Here is a 20,446-nt window from a genome sequence, read left to right on the forward strand (position 1 = left end):
AATAATTCGCTGTGACAATAGTCACAAATTAACGTGGAATGAAATATGAAATATAATACGCCTATATGGGCGACGTAACATTCATTAGAACGGCCGCATCCGTTGCACTACTATCCCCTGGTTAGTTAACGGAAGAGGCACGTCTCTTTTGGGTGGCGGACATTCCATTTGTCAATATGTGCTCTGCAACCGCCCAAAAATTATGTTTATCGGCATGAGCAATTCTGGCCACACGAAGCTCACCTGGGATTTCACCTGAAGTCCACAGCCTATGCTTGTCCGTGTTACCAGGCCATCTGCAGCTTCAAACATGCAGCTCGGTGAATGAGGTAAGCTGGCCAAGGAATCTTCGGACCAGCCTCAGCCCAGTGGCTCCAGTAACTATGTCAGTGGTCTCCAACCCTGGCACTTTGAGCAGTTGATCATACAGTTAACTCAACTCAACTGGTTACCTGGGTCTGAACAGGGTGCTGATTTTTAGGTGAAAACAAAAACCAGCAGACCCAGTAGCTTTGCAGGACCAGGGTTAGAGACTAATAGTACTAGAGCCACTGGTGCTGGGCTGAGACTAAATCCTAAAAGTCCTTGGCCTGCCACATTAACTTTCACCTTGCCATACCTTATTGTTCACATCACTCTCAAACAGACACGGATGCAAATATAGACGAAAACAGATTTATTTAACACAAGTGCAAATTAAGACCTAAATAAATCTGCCATGAAACATTTTTCATGTCACAATCCCCATGACTGGCAGTTACCGATAGAGAACTGGGTGTATATGTTTTGCCATGTAAAATAAATAAATAAAAACTTTGTTAAATTTGTACATTTACGGAACAATCGTTGCAATTTCACTGCTTTGATCCACAGGTACGGTCCAGCCTTTTGACTATTTGGGTGGGTAAGCTGCTTTTCACGATTGAAGTATCCTCCCTCACGCTGTCATTGGCTAGCTGCACACCCACATTTTTTGGGGAAAAATGGGACCGGTTGTTCTTTTCTGCTCTATTCATTCTCCATTTATGGCAGCCACACAGGGACTCACCCCTTTCACTGGTGATAAAATGCAATATTCAAGGACCAAACTCTTAACAGAGAAAAGTCATGGATGTCAGAATGACACATTGACATGGCACCTGGATAGCAATCTTGGAATACTGGAATTATCTTTACAGGATCATTTATGGCAGCCACTCGTCAACAAATGAAACGTTGGCCAATGAATTTGCCAATGATTTCTTTTTTTTTTCCAGGTTCTCAACACAATTCACCTGAATGGTAACCAAGGCAGCCTGGAGCCAAGTGGCTAATGTGCTTGACTGGGACCTGAAAGGTTGGTGGTTTAAACCCCGGTGTAGCCACAGGAAAATCAGAGCAGCTGTTGAGCTCTTAACCCCACATTGCTCCAGGGGCAATTGTCCCCTGCTTAGTCTAATCAACTGAAAGTAACTTTGGAAAAAGCGTCAACTAAATAACTGTAATGTACTGTCATGTAGCCAGTGAAGAAGCCTCTGAGCATGTCCAGTGATTGGGTGGTTTTGGTCACCGCACGCTCTGGGCCAGCCTGTTGAGCTCCTGGGAGAGCCCGGAGAGCGTGTCCAGTGATTGGGTGGTTTTGGTCACAGCACGCTCTGGGCCAGCCTGTTGAGCGTGTGCAGTGATTGGGTGGTTTTGGTCACAGCACGCTCTGGGCCAGCCTGTTGAGCGTGTCCAGTGATTGGGTGGTTTTGGTCACCGCACGCTCTGGGCCAGCCTGTTGAGCTCCTGGGAGAGGCCGGTGACCGTGTCGAGGATCCTCTTCCGCTCGCCCTCCTCCAGGCGGTCACCGCAGCGCTGGGCGAACTTGTCCGGGTGCCAGAGCGCCTGCTGGCGCTTCAGAAGCTTCCGGAAGGCGGGCAGGTCGGCTCGGTCGGAGCCGTGCAGCATCACCTCCACCATCTGGGCCACGGAGCCGCGCGGGGCGGGCCAGGGGATGTCGTCGTAGCCCAGCCGCGCGGCCGAGTCGGCGCGGAACGTGGCGGCGCACCTCTCCTCGTACCGCCGCCTCCTGCTCAGCTGCGTCTCCGCCTCCTTCCGCTCGGCGCGCGCCAGGTACTCCGCGTGCTCCCTCTGGAGCCTGGCCTGGAGCTCCCGCCGGCCGCGCTCCTCCTCCTCCGCCTCCTCCTTCGTCTTCCCCCTCTTCCTCCCCCCCTTCGAGGCCGCGGACGCCTGCCGCTGGGCGCGGGCGTGCTGCTGGCTCACGTACTCCCGCCGGATGCGCTCCGCCCAGTCGCCAAAGTCCTCAGAGTCCACGTCGTCCTGGAGGAAGTCTTCTGTGGGAGGAAGGGGCACATCACATTACATTACGTTACGATACAATAACAGAAATATAACATTACAATAGCAAATATAACATCACATTACCACAAACATTACATTACAATACAATAACAGAAATATAACATTACAATAACAAATATAACATCACATCACCACAAACATTACATAACATTACACTACCACAAACATTACAATAACACAACTATAACATCACATTACCACAAACATTACATTACAATACAATAACACAAATATAACATTACATTACATGCAGTTGAAATTGTACTTCCCTCTAGGGTCTTTCAGCGCACTTATCCCTGGTTTTTGGTATGCACTTTGCACTTTGTTGTACATCGCTCTGGATAAGAGCGTCTGCCAAATGCCATTAATGTAATGTAACATTACCACAAACATTACATTACAATAACACAGATATTACATTACATTAAGACGGTTATTACATTATATTAACACAAACTACATTATATTAACACAAACTTAGCATTACATTACAGGAACACTAATATTACATTACAGGCATTTGGCAGACGCTCTTATCCAGAGTGACGTACAACAGAGTGCTAAACCATAAACAGGGACAAGTGCGCTGATAGAACCTAGAGGGAAGTGGTTTCAAGTGCTAGGAATGTCCACGTAGGTAAGAACTTGGGCCTGGTAGATTAATCTGATGACAAACGGAAGAAAACTGAACAGAAGAGAAGAAGCTAGGTTTGAGCTGTGAACTCGTGGGATAACGCCCAGGCAGACGGCACAACCAGGCACCGGACCGGCTTCGCTGGCTTACCATCGTACTGTCCAAACGTCTCGTGGAACTCATCCTGGCACTCGCCGAAAAGCTTGTCCCGCCAGGCTCTGTCAGGGTCAGCTGCTGCGGAGGCCCCGGCGTTTACTGCTGGCTCCCGAAACTGCAGCGGAAGTACATTTCATTAATGCAGTGTTAATATCAGTAAACGCTCGGATACTGTCAAGACTCAGGATTTGAGGTTTCAGTAAGAATGATCAGACGGTTAAACTTTCAAAGAATTGGACCATTTTAATGATCTCACAAATAAAGACAAGTTATTTCACAACTGCAGTCACCTGATCTTCTCTCATCCATTGTAGTAAATCCTTTGGTGTGACTCCTGCCTTGTTCGGTGTTTCCATGGCGACGGGACAACTCTTCTGAAGGGGGACCACCAGGTCATCGTAGGCTGCAAATACAGGAAGATTGGAAATCACATGTAACGAAAATCCCTACATAATGAATTACTGGCCACCTTCTGAGCAGGCTTACGTTGAAATGGATGAACAAGGTCTTTTTCCACCTACAAAACATAGCCAAAGTAAGACCCTTTTTAACTCACCAAGATGCTGAATACTGATACACGCTTTTATCTCTAGCCACTTGGACTACTGTAATGCACTTTTTACCGGCCTGCCCAAGAAGTCGATTGATAAACTGCAACTAATCCAAAACGCTGCTGCCAGAATCTTAACAAAAACCAAAAAAAGCAAACATATTGTACCCATCCTTGCTTCTCTGCATTGGCTTCCAGTTTCTTTTAGAGTTGATTTTAAAGTCTTATTACTTGTGTATAAAGCTTTACATGGCCTTGCACATTTTTATATTAAAGATATTCTATCACCTTAGCCAACTCGAGCACTTAGATCATCCACAGCGGGCTTACTTAATGTACCTGTGGTAAAAAAAACTGCTATTATGCACCAAAACTCTGGAACACTCCCACAAAACATTAGAATAGCAGACTCAGTTGGCAAGTTAAAAAGCAGCTCAAAACTTTCCTTTTTAATTTGGCTTTTAATTAATCTTTTATTGATTTTATTATTTTTACCTATTACTTATTGACTCTTTCAAACTATTTTATTTACTATACTATTTTATTTGTATTTACTTATTGTACTTACATATTTCTTATTGACTCTTATACTATTTTACTCGTGTTTTCATTTCAATATACATTTTCTTTTTCTATTTTATTTCTCCCTGTTTTTATGTTTTAATTTTTATTCTCCTTGTTTCTATGTTTTAACCTTTATAACTGATTATGATAGCTGTGCTTTTCCTGTTTTTGCCTTTTGTTTTTATTTTTCCTGTCATTGACAGTGTCAAGCACTCTGAGCTGTAGTCTGCATGAAAGGTGCTATACAAATAAAGTAATTCTTAAGGTTCGCTACATTGCGACAATAACCTCTAAATCAAGGCCAGAATTCCTTACCACGTTTGCCGCGTTTGAGAGCCCTTTTGGCTGCCAGGTGCAGAGGTGTGTCCCCATTTCGGTCCCTGTGAAGCGGATCCGCTCCCTTCTTCAGTAGCAGCCGCATCACCCCGTCGTCCCCGAGCGAGCAGGACAAATGCAACGGGGCCCTCTGTTTTCTCCCTGCGGAAAAGTTCAGCTCCACGTCTGGGTGTTTGCGCAAATAGGATTTTAGTTTAAGCAGACTTCCCTCCTCCACATATCGCAAAACGCGCTTCTGTTGTCGAGACACCATATCTGAAGACTTTATAATGACAGTAACTTAGACTAGCGAACTTATCATCATCTTGCTGACTTTAAAAGTATTGTAGGTACAGAAGGTGTTACAAAAATAAAGCAATAGCTCGGCGTGTACGGAGGTAGTGTAGCAAGTAATGCTGACATGTTGAAACACAGTCTATGGTTTCACTACGCTGATCATGCATTGCAACATAGTCTCGTATTCAGAATGGGAGGTTAACAACTGAACCCCTAAAGTCAGTCAACTAACGTTAATTGGGCTGGCTTGCTGAAGAGCATGTTCGTAGAGTTAACGTTAGCTTGCTAGCAGCGACATCCGAGTCGTTTCACCAAATACCAAGCTCCAGCTACCATAGTTGCGCGCTGACAGTCAGATATTTGACTAAAACAAAACAAATCCAGTTTCATTAAGGTTAGTACTCCGCTAGCCGATGAACAAACCAATAGAAGAAACAACGGTTGTTTTCCTATAAACATTCGCTAACAACAGGAAAATTGCGGCTCGAGTCGGAAAGCAGTACGATTTAAAATGTGTCCCCCTGGTATACACTGCGTTTCAAATTCGTTCCGTTCTTATTTTTCAAAGATTATGGACTACAGTTGTCGTTCCTAGCTACAACCAGCAGGTGGAAACATCTACTATGTCTTTGGCGTAAACGTTTTGCCACTTCCCCTTTGTTTATAAATAAGGCACAAAAAAACCCCCCGATTCTTGGAATATCATTGGACGTTTTTCTCACACAATAATATTTCGACTGGATCAGATTCAAATTTTATGATATGTACTTTCAAAGTGATGTAATAAGCACCAGAACAGCATGATACCAGGTAGCGGTTCCTCTTTTCTATCCACGACACGTTCCCAACACCGGTCCGATCCTTCCCCTCTTCTCCTGCTCTTCTGAGCCCTTTTGATGCCTTGCCATGTCTCTGAACTGGGGGTCCTTTCATGGGGACACCTGTCAGGAAGAGGAGAGGGCATTGCCCCCCTCAACCCCCACCCAAAAAAAAAAAACCTCTGTAGTATACACAGGCCAGAGAAGTCAGTTGGGAAAATTAGGCTGCTTCTCTGTGAGGGGAGTGGGGTGGGGGTGTGAAATGGATTGGGGCGTATTTGTCATTCCTGAAAGCTGTCCGTCTGTCCCACCATGGAGACAGAAATGGGCCATGTTTGCCTCCCAAGTCCTGCTGAAACGAATCAGGCACAAAATACAACGCATGCCCTGATCCGAGGGTCTGATTGGGTGGGTGGGGATGGTCACCTATGACCATTGGAAGAGGGCCCTAACTCCACCTTTCACACAGTGCACAAACATGAATATTCACATTTCCTTGTGTGTGTGTTGTCATTCTGTCTCCACACAGATGTATGCAGTATTTTTGATGTGTGAATATTCATGTTTGTGCATGTCCCTCTGTCAATCCAGCCATCGTTCTTTTCAGCAGTCTGTTCCTGTGTCTGTTTGTCTGTGCTGAATGGCCCCAGCTGAGTCCACGGTCTGTGTGCATGACAACAGGGGGCTGTGTTTCAGTCAGAGAGGTGTGTGGGTGTGTTTGTTCGCATGGTCGTAAAGACGGGTTAGGGTCCATGAAGAGGACCTTTGTATCCCCTCCGGAGGATGATCTGTGTCAGAATGGGTCCCCTCTTTCCCAAATCCGGAGGGGGTGCAAGCGGTTCTGAGTCCCCCCCTTTCATCCCACTCCAAAGCTGGACCACCGTCGGAAGTAACACACCCTGCTTACTGATGCTCTGCGATTTCCGCTGTCGGGGGTGAGCATGCTAATTCTCCCAAGCCCGTGACTGACTGCTGTCTTTTTCCCAAGAGTCTTTTCCCACTGGAAGCTCTCTCTCCCGTGATTTACACCAGCGATCCTCAAATCTGGCCTCAAATCCAAATCCATCCCTGGTTTTCTTTCCTCCCAAATAATTAACTGAACAATTAGTGCTACTGACTGGGTACACACCTGACTCCCAGGTAAAGGAGGGGGGGGGGAAACCAGCAGTTCTCGGCCCTTGAGGACTGTGTTTTGAAGAATGTGGATTTACATGGTAAGCTTGCCGTCTGTGCTGGCGGGACCCCACCCAAAGACCATGGGCATTTCCCGCCTTTTTTCGCCGTGTTGTCATGGACATTGAAGAAGAACTTTATTGAACCCTATTTGGTAATCTGTCCTTTGTATTTAACCCATCCTAGTTACTTATGGCAGCCACAGTGAAGCAAGTGCCTTGGTCAAGGGCAACGGCAGGAGCACACCTAACCTAACATCCATGTTTTGGGAGGAAACCCATGTGAACACAGGGAGAACATGCAAACTCTAGGCAGAGGATTGGACCAGCTGGGATTCCAATCCAGAACCCCCTTCTTGCGAGGCAACCACTACGCTCCCACGCCAACAAAAATACACCAACATTTTGGCAGCTGCAAATCCCACTCTGTGCAGAAAAGACATTTGATTTCCATAGGCATAGGTTGGCAAGTTCCAAAATTGCCACACCAAACCTTGCCAGATCTTTCGGCCTCCCTTCTTGCCCGCTCAGCATCCAGAAGCAGTAGTTCCTCATCTGTAAATCTGTAATCCTCTCTTACAAAGTCGGCCATGTTCAGAAGTAAAGTGTCAGCCTGGTCACCTAAGTTTTGTTTAGCGACTGAACACACTTTGTCCTGGATCTCGCTTCACCTTCAGAAGGTGAGTGGATCACTGCGCTCAGCCAGCGGAAGATGGAAGGATACATGTGTGTATAACAGCAGTTATAGTTCCAACCGTCTAACTTCTCCGAAAACATCTCTCGTTTTTATTATTTTTTTCCCTGCATGAGTTGCTGTAAGGTGAAGGATACTTCGAAGGAAGTAAGCTACTGACTCCTATAGGCTTCAAGTCTTTATGCTAAGCTAACACGTTATGCTAACATAGAAACCGAGTCAGTTAATGTACAAAAATTAAAATTACATTAAATTAATGGCATTTGGCAGACACTCTGTATCCAGAGCAACGTACAGTTGAATAGACTAAGCAGGAGACAATTCTCCCCTGGAGCAATGCAGGGTTAAGGGCCTTGCTCAAGGGCCCAACGGCTATGCAGATTTTATTGTGGCTACACCGGGGATCGAACCGCCAACCTTCCGTGTCCCAGTCATGTACCTTAACCACTGGAGTTGGTTTGATCTCAACAGTCTCTGGCCACAGCTCAGCGGATGAGGCATCATTACATTTGACATTACATTACATTAATGGCATTTGGCAGACGTACAACAAAGTGCAAAGTGCATACCCATAACCAGGGATAAGTACGCTGAAAGACCCTAGAGGGAAGTAACATTTCAACTGCTAACAGTACAACAAAGATAAGGACTAGGGCCTATTTGATTAATTAATTATATTTATGTCTAAAAAAACTAGGGAGGCAACACCCAGGGAGGGAGGGTGTGGTTCTCAGTGCCATGCTCCATGCAGTCAGGCTAGAAGTAGCTCCTCTGTATGACTGGGTGTCTTCTCTGCACCTCTGCCAGTAGAGGTCCTGAGAAGCTTCTGGAGAAGAGTGTCCCCTATAGCTGATGGTGGTGGAGTGTCCCCGATCCTCCCGCTGAGCGGTTCAGGGGAGATGAACAGCCCCCCTGGGAGGGGCAGCGGTAAGGACCCCCGCGGAGGGACAAACAGAAGCGGAGACTCTGAAAGACAGGATATCCTGGACAGGAACCGCCGGGCACACACTAACCGCCATCGGTCCACGCAGTGTCACGGAGACCCAGGGCTCGGAGGTGTGCAGCAGGAAGGATGGCGGGCTACTTCCGGGTCAGCCGGGGTCACACACATCAGCCCCGCTGAGAGCTCCTATGGCTCCTGTCCCCCCCACCTTCCATTGTCTGGAGGCAGGAGAGACGCACAAGGACACTTCCTCCGCCATTTTATTTTTACCCGCCACCTCCAGGGACTGCGCGGACCACCAGCGCTCTGCATGCACTGCAAGAGCTAAAAAAAACAAAAACACTCAGTGACCAATTTATTAAGTAGACCTGTACGACACTATGTTAATGCAAATATCTTCTTGGCCAATCATGTGGCAGAAATTTAGTGCAGAAAAGCAGACAGACATGGTCAAGAAGCTTGGTTGTTGTTCAGACCATCAAATGGGGAAGAAATGTGATCAAATAAACTAACCTAGTACAGTGGTCTCTGAGTGTATAGTAGTATTTTTCTTTTTCTCCCAAAGTACCGGAATATTTAGTTCCTCTTTCAGACAGTTTACCCACTACAACCTTGGATTCTCTAATCATAAATAGATTCATTTAATTGAATTGGCTTACCAAGGGCCTACTTGACTGTGCATGCAGTGTGAGGATTTAATTCAGTGATGCCATCATAATTTGTACTGAGGAACACACAAACTCCCCTAGGTCAATCACAACAAATCAAGGGGGGCAGCTCTTGCATGGTCATATTTTATGGTGTTTGTATGATCTGCAATATGTTTTGGGTTACATTCGCACAGATAAGAACAATATCTTAAGGTCATCCTCATTGCTGCAGTAGTTCACCAGCTTGCCTTGGCCAAGCCCAAACAAACAAACAGACGCAAGGTCAGGGACCCCTGCATCATAATGTGCATTTTTCACACTGTTGTCACACGTTCTCCCGCTGCCTCAGTTTGAGAGGCAGGCAGTGATCTGGGCACTGGTAGGCGTGCTCACACATTGGAAGCGGAGTCCTACTTCTCTATTCTTATGCCCATATGCATAGGTCTGAAACCAGAGCATTACCCAGTCCAAACCACGGCCCCTTTTAACAAAAGGCGACATGCCGCTGCATGTGGAAATATTCATGTGTCCCATCACAGCACAACACAGGTGCAGCAGGCTGTTTGGGCGGGGTGCATCCTGAACAATGAGGGCAGGTAACGTGCAGTACTTTCACACCTGCCATGCCTACAGTTATTTTTGGGTGGGGGGGAGGAGGACTTTCCACATGTTATACTGTTTGTCAACTTTGGGTGACTAGACCACTGAAAGATGGAGCAACTGGCTTATCTGGCACATCCAGCCGGGCAGAGGTTGTTCAGTGGCACTGCTGTCAACATTGAAGCGTTGAACACCTGTTAAATCTGCTCTATATGTTCAAGGAGAAACAAACACGGGAGACATTCCCTAATTTAAAGCACCTCTGTTGTATTTTAGGTAAATGCCGTTCGCCTGAATTGTTTAGGTATCCAGTTACGTATACCGAGCAGGATGATTCTTGTTTAAGCTCAGTGTGATCATTTACTTCTTGTCAATGTACAAACAGTACCACTGAAATGTTTTCACCAGGAGAAAAAAAGTTGGGGTCACAGACCTAATTTTACAGACCAGTGAGGAAGTGCTTCTGTGACCTCATTTAACAATCCCACAATCCCACTGTGACAGGATCCCAGCTGAGATTAAAAACATGCTCACACATGCGCGTGCACACAGACACACACACACTCGCACACACACAAACACGCTCACACACACCCACACTCACACAGTTACTAACTCACAGACACAGACACAGACACAGTATGGGGGAGTGACTGTGTATTACTGAAGGGTGTGTATTGTCTTAAGAGTTCCCTCTGCGGCCCATTGTAATGCGTGATGAAGGTAAATGTTGCCCTAAGAGTTCAGCTGGGCCTTGATCAAGCACTACTGGCTTTACTGAAAAACAACGAGGCCCTACAAACATAGCTTACACACTTAGCATAATAGCAATAGCATTGATGTGTCATTTTCTTAGATGAGTGCATAGGGGATTATCAATATCCCTGTGCTTTCATGGAAAATTGATTAGAGAATATAACGGTTTTTCCCTACTAATTTTGTTTCCAGGCTGTGGCCCATGGAGTATTTGTGTGTGTGTGTCCAGCACATTATAGTCCTTGCGTGCCAAGAGGTAACCCCTTTCCGGTATAGTATTACTGTTCCACTCCAACAGTCCCGTCACAATGTAACCAGATAGAAACATTTTCATGCGTTTTTTGTGTGGTGTGCGTGCGCGTTCGTGTGTTCAAACTTTCCATCGCATACACACAGAAGGTGCGCACTGTGAAATCGGTGTGAAATGATCGAGTTTCTGCTCTGAAACTTCACTGCGTCTTGTAAAAGGTCTCCAGGGGACATTTACGGCGGATCTCTTTCAACGCGTGAACCGTGCTGAGCGGTGAAACGCTGAGCTGGCGCCGGGTAGTTTTAAAGCACCGGCATCAAAAACACCCCGGGAGGTTTGGGTCCGGCCGCGGTCATAATCCGACCCGAATCGCACCAGCTGGCTACGGGAGAACGGCTAATTTCTCTGTGACGGGGACACCGTGTTTCGTGCCCATGAGAAATCTGCGGAGACTCCCAGATGATGTCACCGGCCTGATTTCTCACGTACGACGGGAACAATATTTACGGAAGCAGATCTAGCTTTCTTTTGGAATATCATGACTCTGGTGTTGTGTTCACTGTCAGGGCCCAGGTCTGGCAGGGCTGCGCTAAGAGATCCAGGGCCTGCAGTCCTGTCTCACTCCACACCCTTGAGTGAAGAGTTCAGTTCTTTGGTTTACAATTTTTACACTGCATTTGTTTTTGTGTTACATTGATTTTATGATGTCATATATTTTACCCCCTACACCACTTTTGAGTTTGGTAAATAATCCTTTATGACAAATTGAATCAAATGCTTTTTTTTATTTTTAATCTATAAAACATACACATATGTTTCCTCTGTTAGTTTGGTAAACATTTGTATGTGTATTAGGGTGTGTAGGGTGTAAATATGATCTGATGTATGGTGTTTTTTGATAAAGTATTCGGGTGTTTAGAATACTTCGGAAAATCTTCCCCAGGTTACTGTTTGCACAGAGGCCTCGGATCCAGATCTCAGGATTGAAGAGTGTCAGTAGGGTGCTTTGCGTTTCAAGGTTGCTCTACTTTAGCATCTGAGCACTGATTCAGGAACATGTTTCCTGAATAATAAGGGGATTATTATTTTCTCTCTCTCTCCCTCCCTCCCTCCCTCCCTCCCTCCCTCCCTCACACAGACACTTCAGTACTTAAAGACCTTCACTAAGTGAGAGAGAAGGAAGTTGGTAAAGATGGAAAGAGACTGCTTACCCTGTCAAAGGGCTTAATCTCATCATCATTCTGCACAAGCTGCATCTCCCGCTGATGCTGAGATCATCTCCCATCTCAATGGACACCCTCACCCCCAACACACACACACACACACACACCTCCACCAACCCCCATCTCACCCTCTCAGACGAGCTGTCTGTCCCAGAGTAATCACAATCACCCCAGGTCTCCCTCCTCTGGCTCTCTGAAAGACTGCGTGACCTGTTCAGATCTCCGTCTTATTAGACTATCCATCCATCCATCCATTATCTTAACCCTTATTAGACTAGGTAGACTAGCTTTGTAAAATGTGATTTCAATTAAACTGCCTCAAGTCTGGCATCTGTAGCTATGTCCTCGCTCTGTTGCCGGGGCCGTACCCCTGTATATATAATTGATTTGTTCCGTTTTTGCTTGGAAAAAGTACCCATTTGTAACGAAAGAGAACATTATGTAGGGGAAAATTCACAGAGGAAACAAAAATTACTGTACTTGCAGGGTACATTTGGGGAAATCCTCGAAGAACAAAAATGTACTTCTGGTGTAACTTTTTCAGTGCACAGACAGGGTCACGCCCGGTGGTACATTCCACTTTCTGTGGTTAAAAAAGAAATGGGGAAATGAATTTGCAGCTCCCTGACTTCTTCCTCAGTATATTAGAGGACATTAGAGAACCATTTCCCAGCATCTGAAATGCAGCGTTAGGTGTGCCTAACACTACCCAGCCCCCCCACCCACCCACCCACCCATGAGCTGCAGGCTTCTCTCCTGAATTAATGTCCCCAAGCATTTACCCCCTCCTCTCCTTTATCTTTTCTACATGGACTTCAAATATTGATTCTTTTGAGTACCAGCAATTGACCCAAGATTACCAACCTGACACCTCCCCCCCCCAGCCACCGAACCACCCCCACCCCCCCGGCCCAAGATTATGTCTGACAGAAGAGCCCATTGGTGCTAAATCAAAGAGCTTGCCCAAGAGAGGCAAAAACACTTAATTGCCTATTCAGCATTTGAGTGGATCTGCACCACCTGTAACCTGGGTTATTTTTGTACATTTAATACAATCCCTTATTATTGGTCCCTAAACGCTTAATTGAGGGTTGGTAGTTCTTGACGATCCCTTGCCTTTTGAGCTTTTGTGTGGATGTCCCTGATTTAGTCAGACACAGGCTCTGGGCTAATGCTGTCCTTAGCACAGTGCAGTGGAGGCTTTATTGTTACAGAGGGCTGATCATGGGCAGGACTGGTGGTTTGGGGAAGCGTGGTGGCTGATTGGGCACTTCCACATGATTGCAAATGGCCAAGATTAACCGCTAACTAATGAACAAGCAAATGGCTCGTATCTTTCCTTCTGCTGCATTCAAGCTGTGAATCACAGCGCTGGTTTAACTTCACTGTTGGTAAGAGTTATAGTAGTAGTAGTAGCAGCAGTACTACTAGTTGTAATAGTAGTTGTCAGAGTCTAGTAGTAGCAGTAGCATTAATAGTAGTAGTTGTTATAAATCATTTTTGATGATGCATTATTGACCTTACAGGCATTCCATAGTCCGTACCCCCGTGATTAGGTGTCCCTGTGTGTGTGAGATACAAAGCTAGAACCTTAAGGTTACGATCCAAAATCCATGACTGTCTCAAGTTTTTTTGTTTAAACGTATTCCCTTCATCTTCTCTCTCTCTCTCTCTCTCTCTCTCTCTCTGTCTCCCTCAAGTTGGTGTTCTTGCGCATCACAACAGTATGTTCTAATGCTGGATGAAAACATCCTCGGAACTTCTTTCCTTTATTATATTCATTTTGAGGGGGAAAGAAAGAAAGCAACTGCCATTAAGAGACCAGAAAGAGTACAACAGATAATGTCAAGCTTGCAGAAATCTATCAAAATCAAATGTCAGCAAATGACATTCACATTTGTAAAACACGTTCTGGCTAGTTATTCCACTTCACTGGCCGTGGCTCTAGGTCTATCCAGGTTCGGTCTGGATGCAGCCACAGGAAGATGGAGAATGGAGAATCCTGGGACTGCAATGCGAAGGTTGCGTGTTTGAATCCCAGCCAGGGGGTACTGCCACTGTAAACATGAGCAGGGCGCTTAGCCCTTTAAGGTATAAGATCATAACTATGTCATGACAATGTTTTTAACTCAACAATGTTCTTGATCTTACACCTTATACCTCTTACAGTGTTCTTGTAACTGAACGAATTGCTGATTTTGAATGCTGATTTAACGGTCATTACTGGTAACCGAAAGCTCTAGAGTTCTAGAACACTGACTAAAAAACATTCCAAAGAACCTGCTCCTGAAAGGGTTAGCTTTTCTAGTAAATGTCCAGCTCTAGAAATGGACTGTGATTTTCGTAACATGGGTTGTTTTTGTGCATTCAATACGATCCCTTATCACTGATCCCTAAATGCCTAATTGAGGGTTGGCAGTTATTGACGATCCCTAAAGGAGAGTCACAGACAGTTAATAGCCAATTCAGCATTTGTGTAGATATCGCCAATTCAGCAACTGACCCATGCCGGCTATAACACAGGTTATTTTTGTGCATTTTTATAATCCGTTATTACTGATCCCTAAACATTTAATTGAGGGTTGGTAGTTATTGATAATCCTGACACATGACTGTGATAAAAGCGGAGATGCTATGTAATGCAATTATAAATAATAATAATAATAATAATTACATATGTGTGCATATGTACCAGCCTCCACAGAATCAGAACATGGGTGGTCTGGCCGGACCTCCGTTGACCGCAGATGTTCCCAAAAAGATTTTATTAGAGTTGTAATTTTTATTAATTGGCCTTATGCGCTTTCACTGCTTGCTCCAGAGCTAGTTATCTATGAAAGTATGCTGCTTGACATTTACTGAGCATTTACAGGCTGTGAGTCTTGCTCGGGGGTTGGGGGGGAGCCATGCCCAATTAGGGGCTCCAACCATCACAAGCCCAACTCTGCGACGACAGAGACAAGCAGCAGCCAGAATGCTGCCCAGAAATACATGAAAAAAAGAAAGGAAGCCTGGATTTTGTGGAGGAAAAGATAGGGAGGACTGCCTGGGAAAACATCCCCCTTTGGTGTACGTGTACTGGACTGGATGACCACTGAAAATTCACCCAGAGCAGGCAAAGAGTCAGCAAAATATTCAGCACCCGCAAAGACAAAGTTCTTTATAAAAAAATTACTTTATTTGCAAATAACAAAATGCACAAAATTATCATATCATACAGTAGTCAGTCACAGCCATTTGCAGAAAAATAAATTGACAAATTAATTTATCCCCCCAACAAAAATATAAAACGGCAAATAAATGTATCTCCCCCCAACACTTCTCAAACTTGATGACCCTCCACCCTTTCCAGACATATCAGCTGCCATTTGCCTATCTGCACCCCCCAGGGCTCATGTCTCCTCAAAATTAATCTCCCTCTCCCACCCCTACATCTGCATCTCCCAGCCCGCTAACACAAACACGACCGTGTGGATAAACACGCTAGTGAAGATTCTCCCTCATCTTTACACAAGTGCTAAAGTAACGAAGCAGCCACACAGCCAGAAACTAAAGTATGAAAATACTGTACATTTCACTCATTCACTGTCACCCCTGCCCCCTCTCCACACACTCTCAGCAGCGCTGGGGCAATGCGACGGCAACCAGAAAACAGGAGTCCCTCGCTTTCAAGGAACAGATTTGTCTCAGTCGGAAATATGATCCGAGGAGCCGAAGGGTGCGGGCGAGAAAAACTTAACTTTGGGGTCCCAAGCAGACCAGGCCCTCGCCTTCACCGCGGTCCGTCTCCCGACACCAGACCCACTGGCGACACGGTCAGCCAGACCCGAGAAAGCACCGTTTTCCATCGGACTCCACCGTCCCTCCTTTCCCCCTCGCTCCCAGCGCACTCCTTCGCGCACACGCAACTGCTTATTACAATGGAACGCTGTCCGCTCAAGTCTTTTTCATTTTACTTTACAAGGTTTGAGAGAGGCGAGAGGGCAAGCTGCCACCCCCCCCCCGCCGCCCCCCCCCCCCGGCCTCCTTCACCCCGCCGGCGTCCGTCACACCTTCACGCCCACCGACTGCGCCTCGGACTTCTGTGTGGCGAGCGAGGCCACGTGCCCGTGCACCGCCTTCTTCAGGTTGAGCAGGCAGAGGCACTGCGAGCGGAAGCGCAGGTCGAAGAAGGCGTACAGGAAGGGGTTGAGGCAGCTGTTGACGTACCCCAGGCAGGTGACGTAGGGGTGGGCCAGCAGCAGAAAGTTGAGCACGGAGCAGGTGCTGGGCGCCAGGTCCAGGTAGGACAGGGCGTCCAGGCTCTTCAGCAGGTGGAAGGGCGTCCAGCAGATGGCGAACACCACCACCAGGGTGGTGATGATCTTGAGGAGCCTGCGCTTCTTCTGGTCCTCCTTGCGCAGGGAGTTGAAGTGGCGCGTCACGGTGCAGCCGATGAAGCAGTAGCAGATGGTCATGGCCAGGAAGGGCAGCAGGAAGCCCAGCACGGAGGAGGACAGGCTGAGGCCGGCGATCCACAGCCCCTCCTGCTTCTGCGTCACCAGTTGGAAGTCCATGGCGCAGGCGGTGCGGTTGAACTCGTCCTGCACCGTGTTGCGGAACACCAGCGTGGGCAGCGACAGCACGGCCGACAGAGTCCAGATCGAGGCCAGCGAGGCCAGCATGGCGCCGCGGGAGCGCAGCCGGCCGCTGGACAGCGAGTGCACGATGGCCAGGTAGCGGTCGTAGCTCAGGCAGGTGAGGCAGAAGACGCTGGCGTACATGTTGACCAGCACCACGTAGCTGCTGAGCTTGCACAGGGTGGCCCCGAAGGGCCAGTGGTAGCCCAGCGCCGTGTAGACCGCCCACAGCGGCAGGGTGACCACGAAGGTCAGGTCGGCCAGGGCCAGGTTCCCGATGTAGACGTCGGCCGCCCGGCGCTTCGACTTGGACTTCCACACGGTGAAGATGACCACGCCGTTGCCCGACAGGCCCAGGATGAAGATGAGCATGTAGAAGACGGGGATGAGGGAGTAGGTGGGCTCCCACTCCGGGTAGTCGCACATGGTGCCGTTCTCGCTGGCTTCATCGTAGTCGTACTCATAGTCCAAGGCGTGCTCCATTCTCCTCGTTCTCCTTGCGCTTTTCTCAAAAAATGAAATAATCCGGCACGTTGAGGGCTCTGCGTACTGATCAGAGGTCCACGCAGAGTCCGACGAAGCGCTGCCAGATGAGTCAACAGATGGGTGTGAACAGCACTTCCCTCGCTGAACAGGAAAAGCCCCAAAGCAGGACAACAAAAGAAACAGCACACACAAACAGCCGAGCAGTGCAAGGGTGTGGAAACAGATCCTGTGTGTGAGTCCACTGGGCAAGGCAGTTCTTTTTAAGCCCTCTCGGTCGTTGACACCCCCCTTTCCCCTCCCACCACAACTCCTGCACCTCCTATTCCCCCGTCAATCACTACCCTGAAACCCCTTGCCCCTCCCCTCTTCTCACTCTCTCTCTCTACCTCCATCTCCAACACATGGACACTGTCTGAATCAACACTTGGATTTTATGATGGGATTGTTAGCTGGTCATGCAGTATTTTTTAAATGTGTTTTAATAATTCTAACACTTATGTGAGTCTTAAAATAGTAATGTTTAGTCTTCAGAACAACAGGTGGTCACAGTCTAAAGACAGTATAGCATACTGTTTGAGAAATATTAACTCTCTGTGAAGTAGAGTACGGACGGCAGATGGGGCCCTTCAAGAGCAACTCGGAAACGCTTAATTTAGGTTCATATACGCTTTCAACTTCACATAAACAGTTGCACTCTCCGTTTTGTAAAAGCGGCGTTTTAAGATTCAAATCTTCGACGCGTCATTTTATTTATTTATGTCAGCCAGGAATAGCAAGGGAAATGCACGTAGCCTGGCGCATGCACGTCGAACCAGCTGCCACCATTTAGCGTCTATACAGCAAAGCCGAATTCTTACCTTAAATCTGGGAGAACGCATGTTCATGCCAATATTTTTCTTTCAAAAACAAGCCGGGGCAAGTATGCCCGCTGAATCGCAACACAACTGAACTAAATTATAATATTAATGCCACGCCGTGGAAGGTGTCAAGAGCCGTCGATTTCAGGTCCCTGGAACTAACGTGGCAGTTTGAATTTAAATATGCACATTTGGAGCACAACAGAAGGTCGACAGGATGCCAGAATGATTTTATTTTAAATTATTATTTTAAAAAAGTTCCACGCTGCAAGACCATATGAACCGCAACACTGGAGAGCACGCACATCACTTATGAATCTAGCCTAAAATGTATTTAATATTTTTTTTTTTAGCAATGGCTTTCACACAAAACAATGTACAGACTACAGACACACATATGGCACATATGGTAGCCTACAAGTGATGCAATGATAATTAGCCTATTAGAACAAGCCAACAGATCTTTTACTAAGAAATACATGATTTCAAAAACAAACCCATCTGTACGATAATCCGTGATTAATCCGTAATTATTCTGGATGACGTCATAAAATGTTTAAATACCGTACTTCCGATTTCGGTCTCATCAGTCGTACCGGTTGGAGAAAGGCAATGAATGTATTTTCCGACACGGTGCACAAGAAGAAAAAGTGAACTTCTTGCATTGATGCAGCTTTCTTTAGAATACTTATTTGGACAGGTCGGTTTTCTGGTTTAATTCATCACCTTTGATGAATTGACCTTTGAATGATTTTGCAACGTGTTATACACGCTAATATTAAAACAGAATTTCCTGTCAACACCCAAAACCTCATATAAATTAACAACAGAGATAAATAGGTTCATAGCACAAGTATAGGCTGTCCGTCCCACAATTTACCATCACCCCACCCTCCACCCCCCACCTCCGTGCGTGTGTGCTTGTGTGTTAGGAGCTTGGCCTCATGTTGGACAAATTGTGTTCAGGGGGGGGGGGGGGGAGAGAGAGAGAGAGAGAGAACTGGTGTGTGTGAATTGCACTTGCACATGTGTGTGAGACAGGATGAAAGCACTTCTCAGTGACGCTCCTAAAGAAGAGGCTAAAAGCAGCCGTCGATTTCATCCCCACACCGTGCTATTGCTGGATATGATTATAAATCTGAGCGACGCTCCCAGACCATCTTAAAGGGCATGGCTAAACAAAGCATTCCTTCCTGGGTAAATTAGAGATGGGCAGCTATCCAACAGGACATCCTCCATCTGATGTGTGTGTGTGAGAGAGAGAGAGAGAGAGAGGACAGTGGGTCAGTGCTCAGTGGAACTGTTATTAGGGTGTTGAATACAGCGGTGTGTGTGTGTGTGTGTGTGTGTGTGTGTGTGTGTGTGCATGCGTACTTGTGTGAATGTTGGCGTGGTGGATACAGTGATACATTGATGTGTGTGTGCAAGTATGTGTGTGTACATGTTTGTGTATGCATGAGCGTGCGTGTACACATGCTTGTGTGTGGAAGGGTGTTGGATACAGTCCACAGTGTGTGTGTGTGTGTACGAATGTTGGCACGCATGAGTGTGTGTGTGTGACAGCGTTGGACACGGTGGTGTGTGTGTGTGTGACAGCGTGGTGCGTGTGTGTGTGTGACAGGTTGGTGTGTGTGTGTGTGTGTGTGTGTGTGTGTGTGTGTGACAGGGTGGTGTGTGTGTGTGTGTGTGTGTGTGTGTGTGTGTGACAGGTTGGTGTGTGTGTGTGTGTGACAGGGCGGTGTATATGAGGACAGAGGGGTAGTGGGTCAGTGGAGCAGACGGTCGGGCTCACTCCACACCTCGGCCGTTAGCTCGTTAGCAGCGCCGCGGTGGCGCCCGGACCCTGACTGCCACAGACACAACAACCGGCCCGCACTGCTCTCCTCCGTCAGCGCACCGCTCCTCCCGCTGCTGCCACCCTTCCTCTTATTCATCCCTCCTTTTCTTCTTCCTTTCATCCTCCCCCCATCCTCTCTCAAACTTTCTTCATTTTCACTGGACTTGCAGGAGCAAGTTTGACTTGCACATGCACATGTGCACACATATACCTTGCGCAGGCACATATGTACGCACACACGCATGCTTACACACACACACACATCTGTCTTAGAATGTGCACATTCATCTGCATTACAGATTTTAAGTTTAAATTCTCCTTAGATTATTAAATCACACTTCACTATACTCACCCACTACTACACAAAAACTGCTGGCACTTATGAATAGACACACACACCTCTGCCTTCTGTCTCCGAATCTAGAATTCTATGAAACAATTGCACATACAAGAAAAATAAAAGGAGAGAAGGAGTGTTCTGGACTGGGGAGGTATTCTGCCTCCTCTCTCTTCCCCTTTTCACACTATTTATTTTGCATAGCCACAAGGTGAAACTCCTTCAGCGCCACAATTATGAGAGTTGGGTATTCCATACTTGTGAGAGTTAGGTATTATTTTCTAGATTAACAGAGTACTTGATGGAATGGGACCACACATGTTTGTACCTGTCCAGAGAGCAGCT

General features: G+C 46.7%; 2 protein-coding genes across 3 annotated transcripts; both read right to left on the minus strand.

Moving 5' to 3' along the window:
• Nucleotides 1–739: 739 nt before the first annotated feature.
• On the minus strand, nucleotides 740–5,377 carry nfkbil1 (nuclear factor of kappa light polypeptide gene enhancer in B-cells inhibitor-like 1). 2 transcript variants are annotated; one of them, XM_061263277.1, is made up of 5 exons: nucleotides 5,092–5,377; nucleotides 4,563–4,724; nucleotides 3,424–3,536; nucleotides 3,128–3,248; nucleotides 740–2,315 (listed from the first exon to the last, which is right to left on the minus strand). In XM_061263277.1, exons 2-5 carry the CDS (start codon nucleotides 4,666–4,668, stop codon nucleotides 1,735–1,737), a joined length of 921 nt encoding a protein of 306 aa, XP_061119261.1. In that variant the 5' UTR covers nucleotides 4,669–4,724; nucleotides 5,092–5,377; the 3' UTR covers nucleotides 740–1,734. The 2 variants fall into 2 exon arrangements, with proteins under 2 accessions (XP_061119261.1, XP_061119260.1); XM_061263276.1 differs by having other exon boundaries at nucleotides 4,563–5,377.
• Nucleotides 5,378–16,007: 10,630 nt separating this feature from the next.
• On the minus strand, nucleotides 16,008–17,288 carry LOC133142429 (apelin receptor A-like). Its single transcript, XM_061263641.1, has one exon. It carries the CDS (start codon nucleotides 17,065–17,067, stop codon nucleotides 16,012–16,014), a length of 1,056 nt encoding a protein of 351 aa, XP_061119625.1. The 5' UTR covers nucleotides 17,068–17,288; the 3' UTR covers nucleotides 16,008–16,011.
• Between the last annotated feature and the right edge of the window lie 3,158 nt (nucleotides 17,289–20,446).

The sequence above is a fragment of the Conger conger genome, chromosome 12 (genome assembly GCF_963514075.1).
Source record: "Conger conger chromosome 12, fConCon1.1, whole genome shotgun sequence".
Taxonomy (NCBI): Eukaryota; Metazoa; Chordata; class Actinopteri; order Anguilliformes; family Congridae; genus Conger; species Conger conger.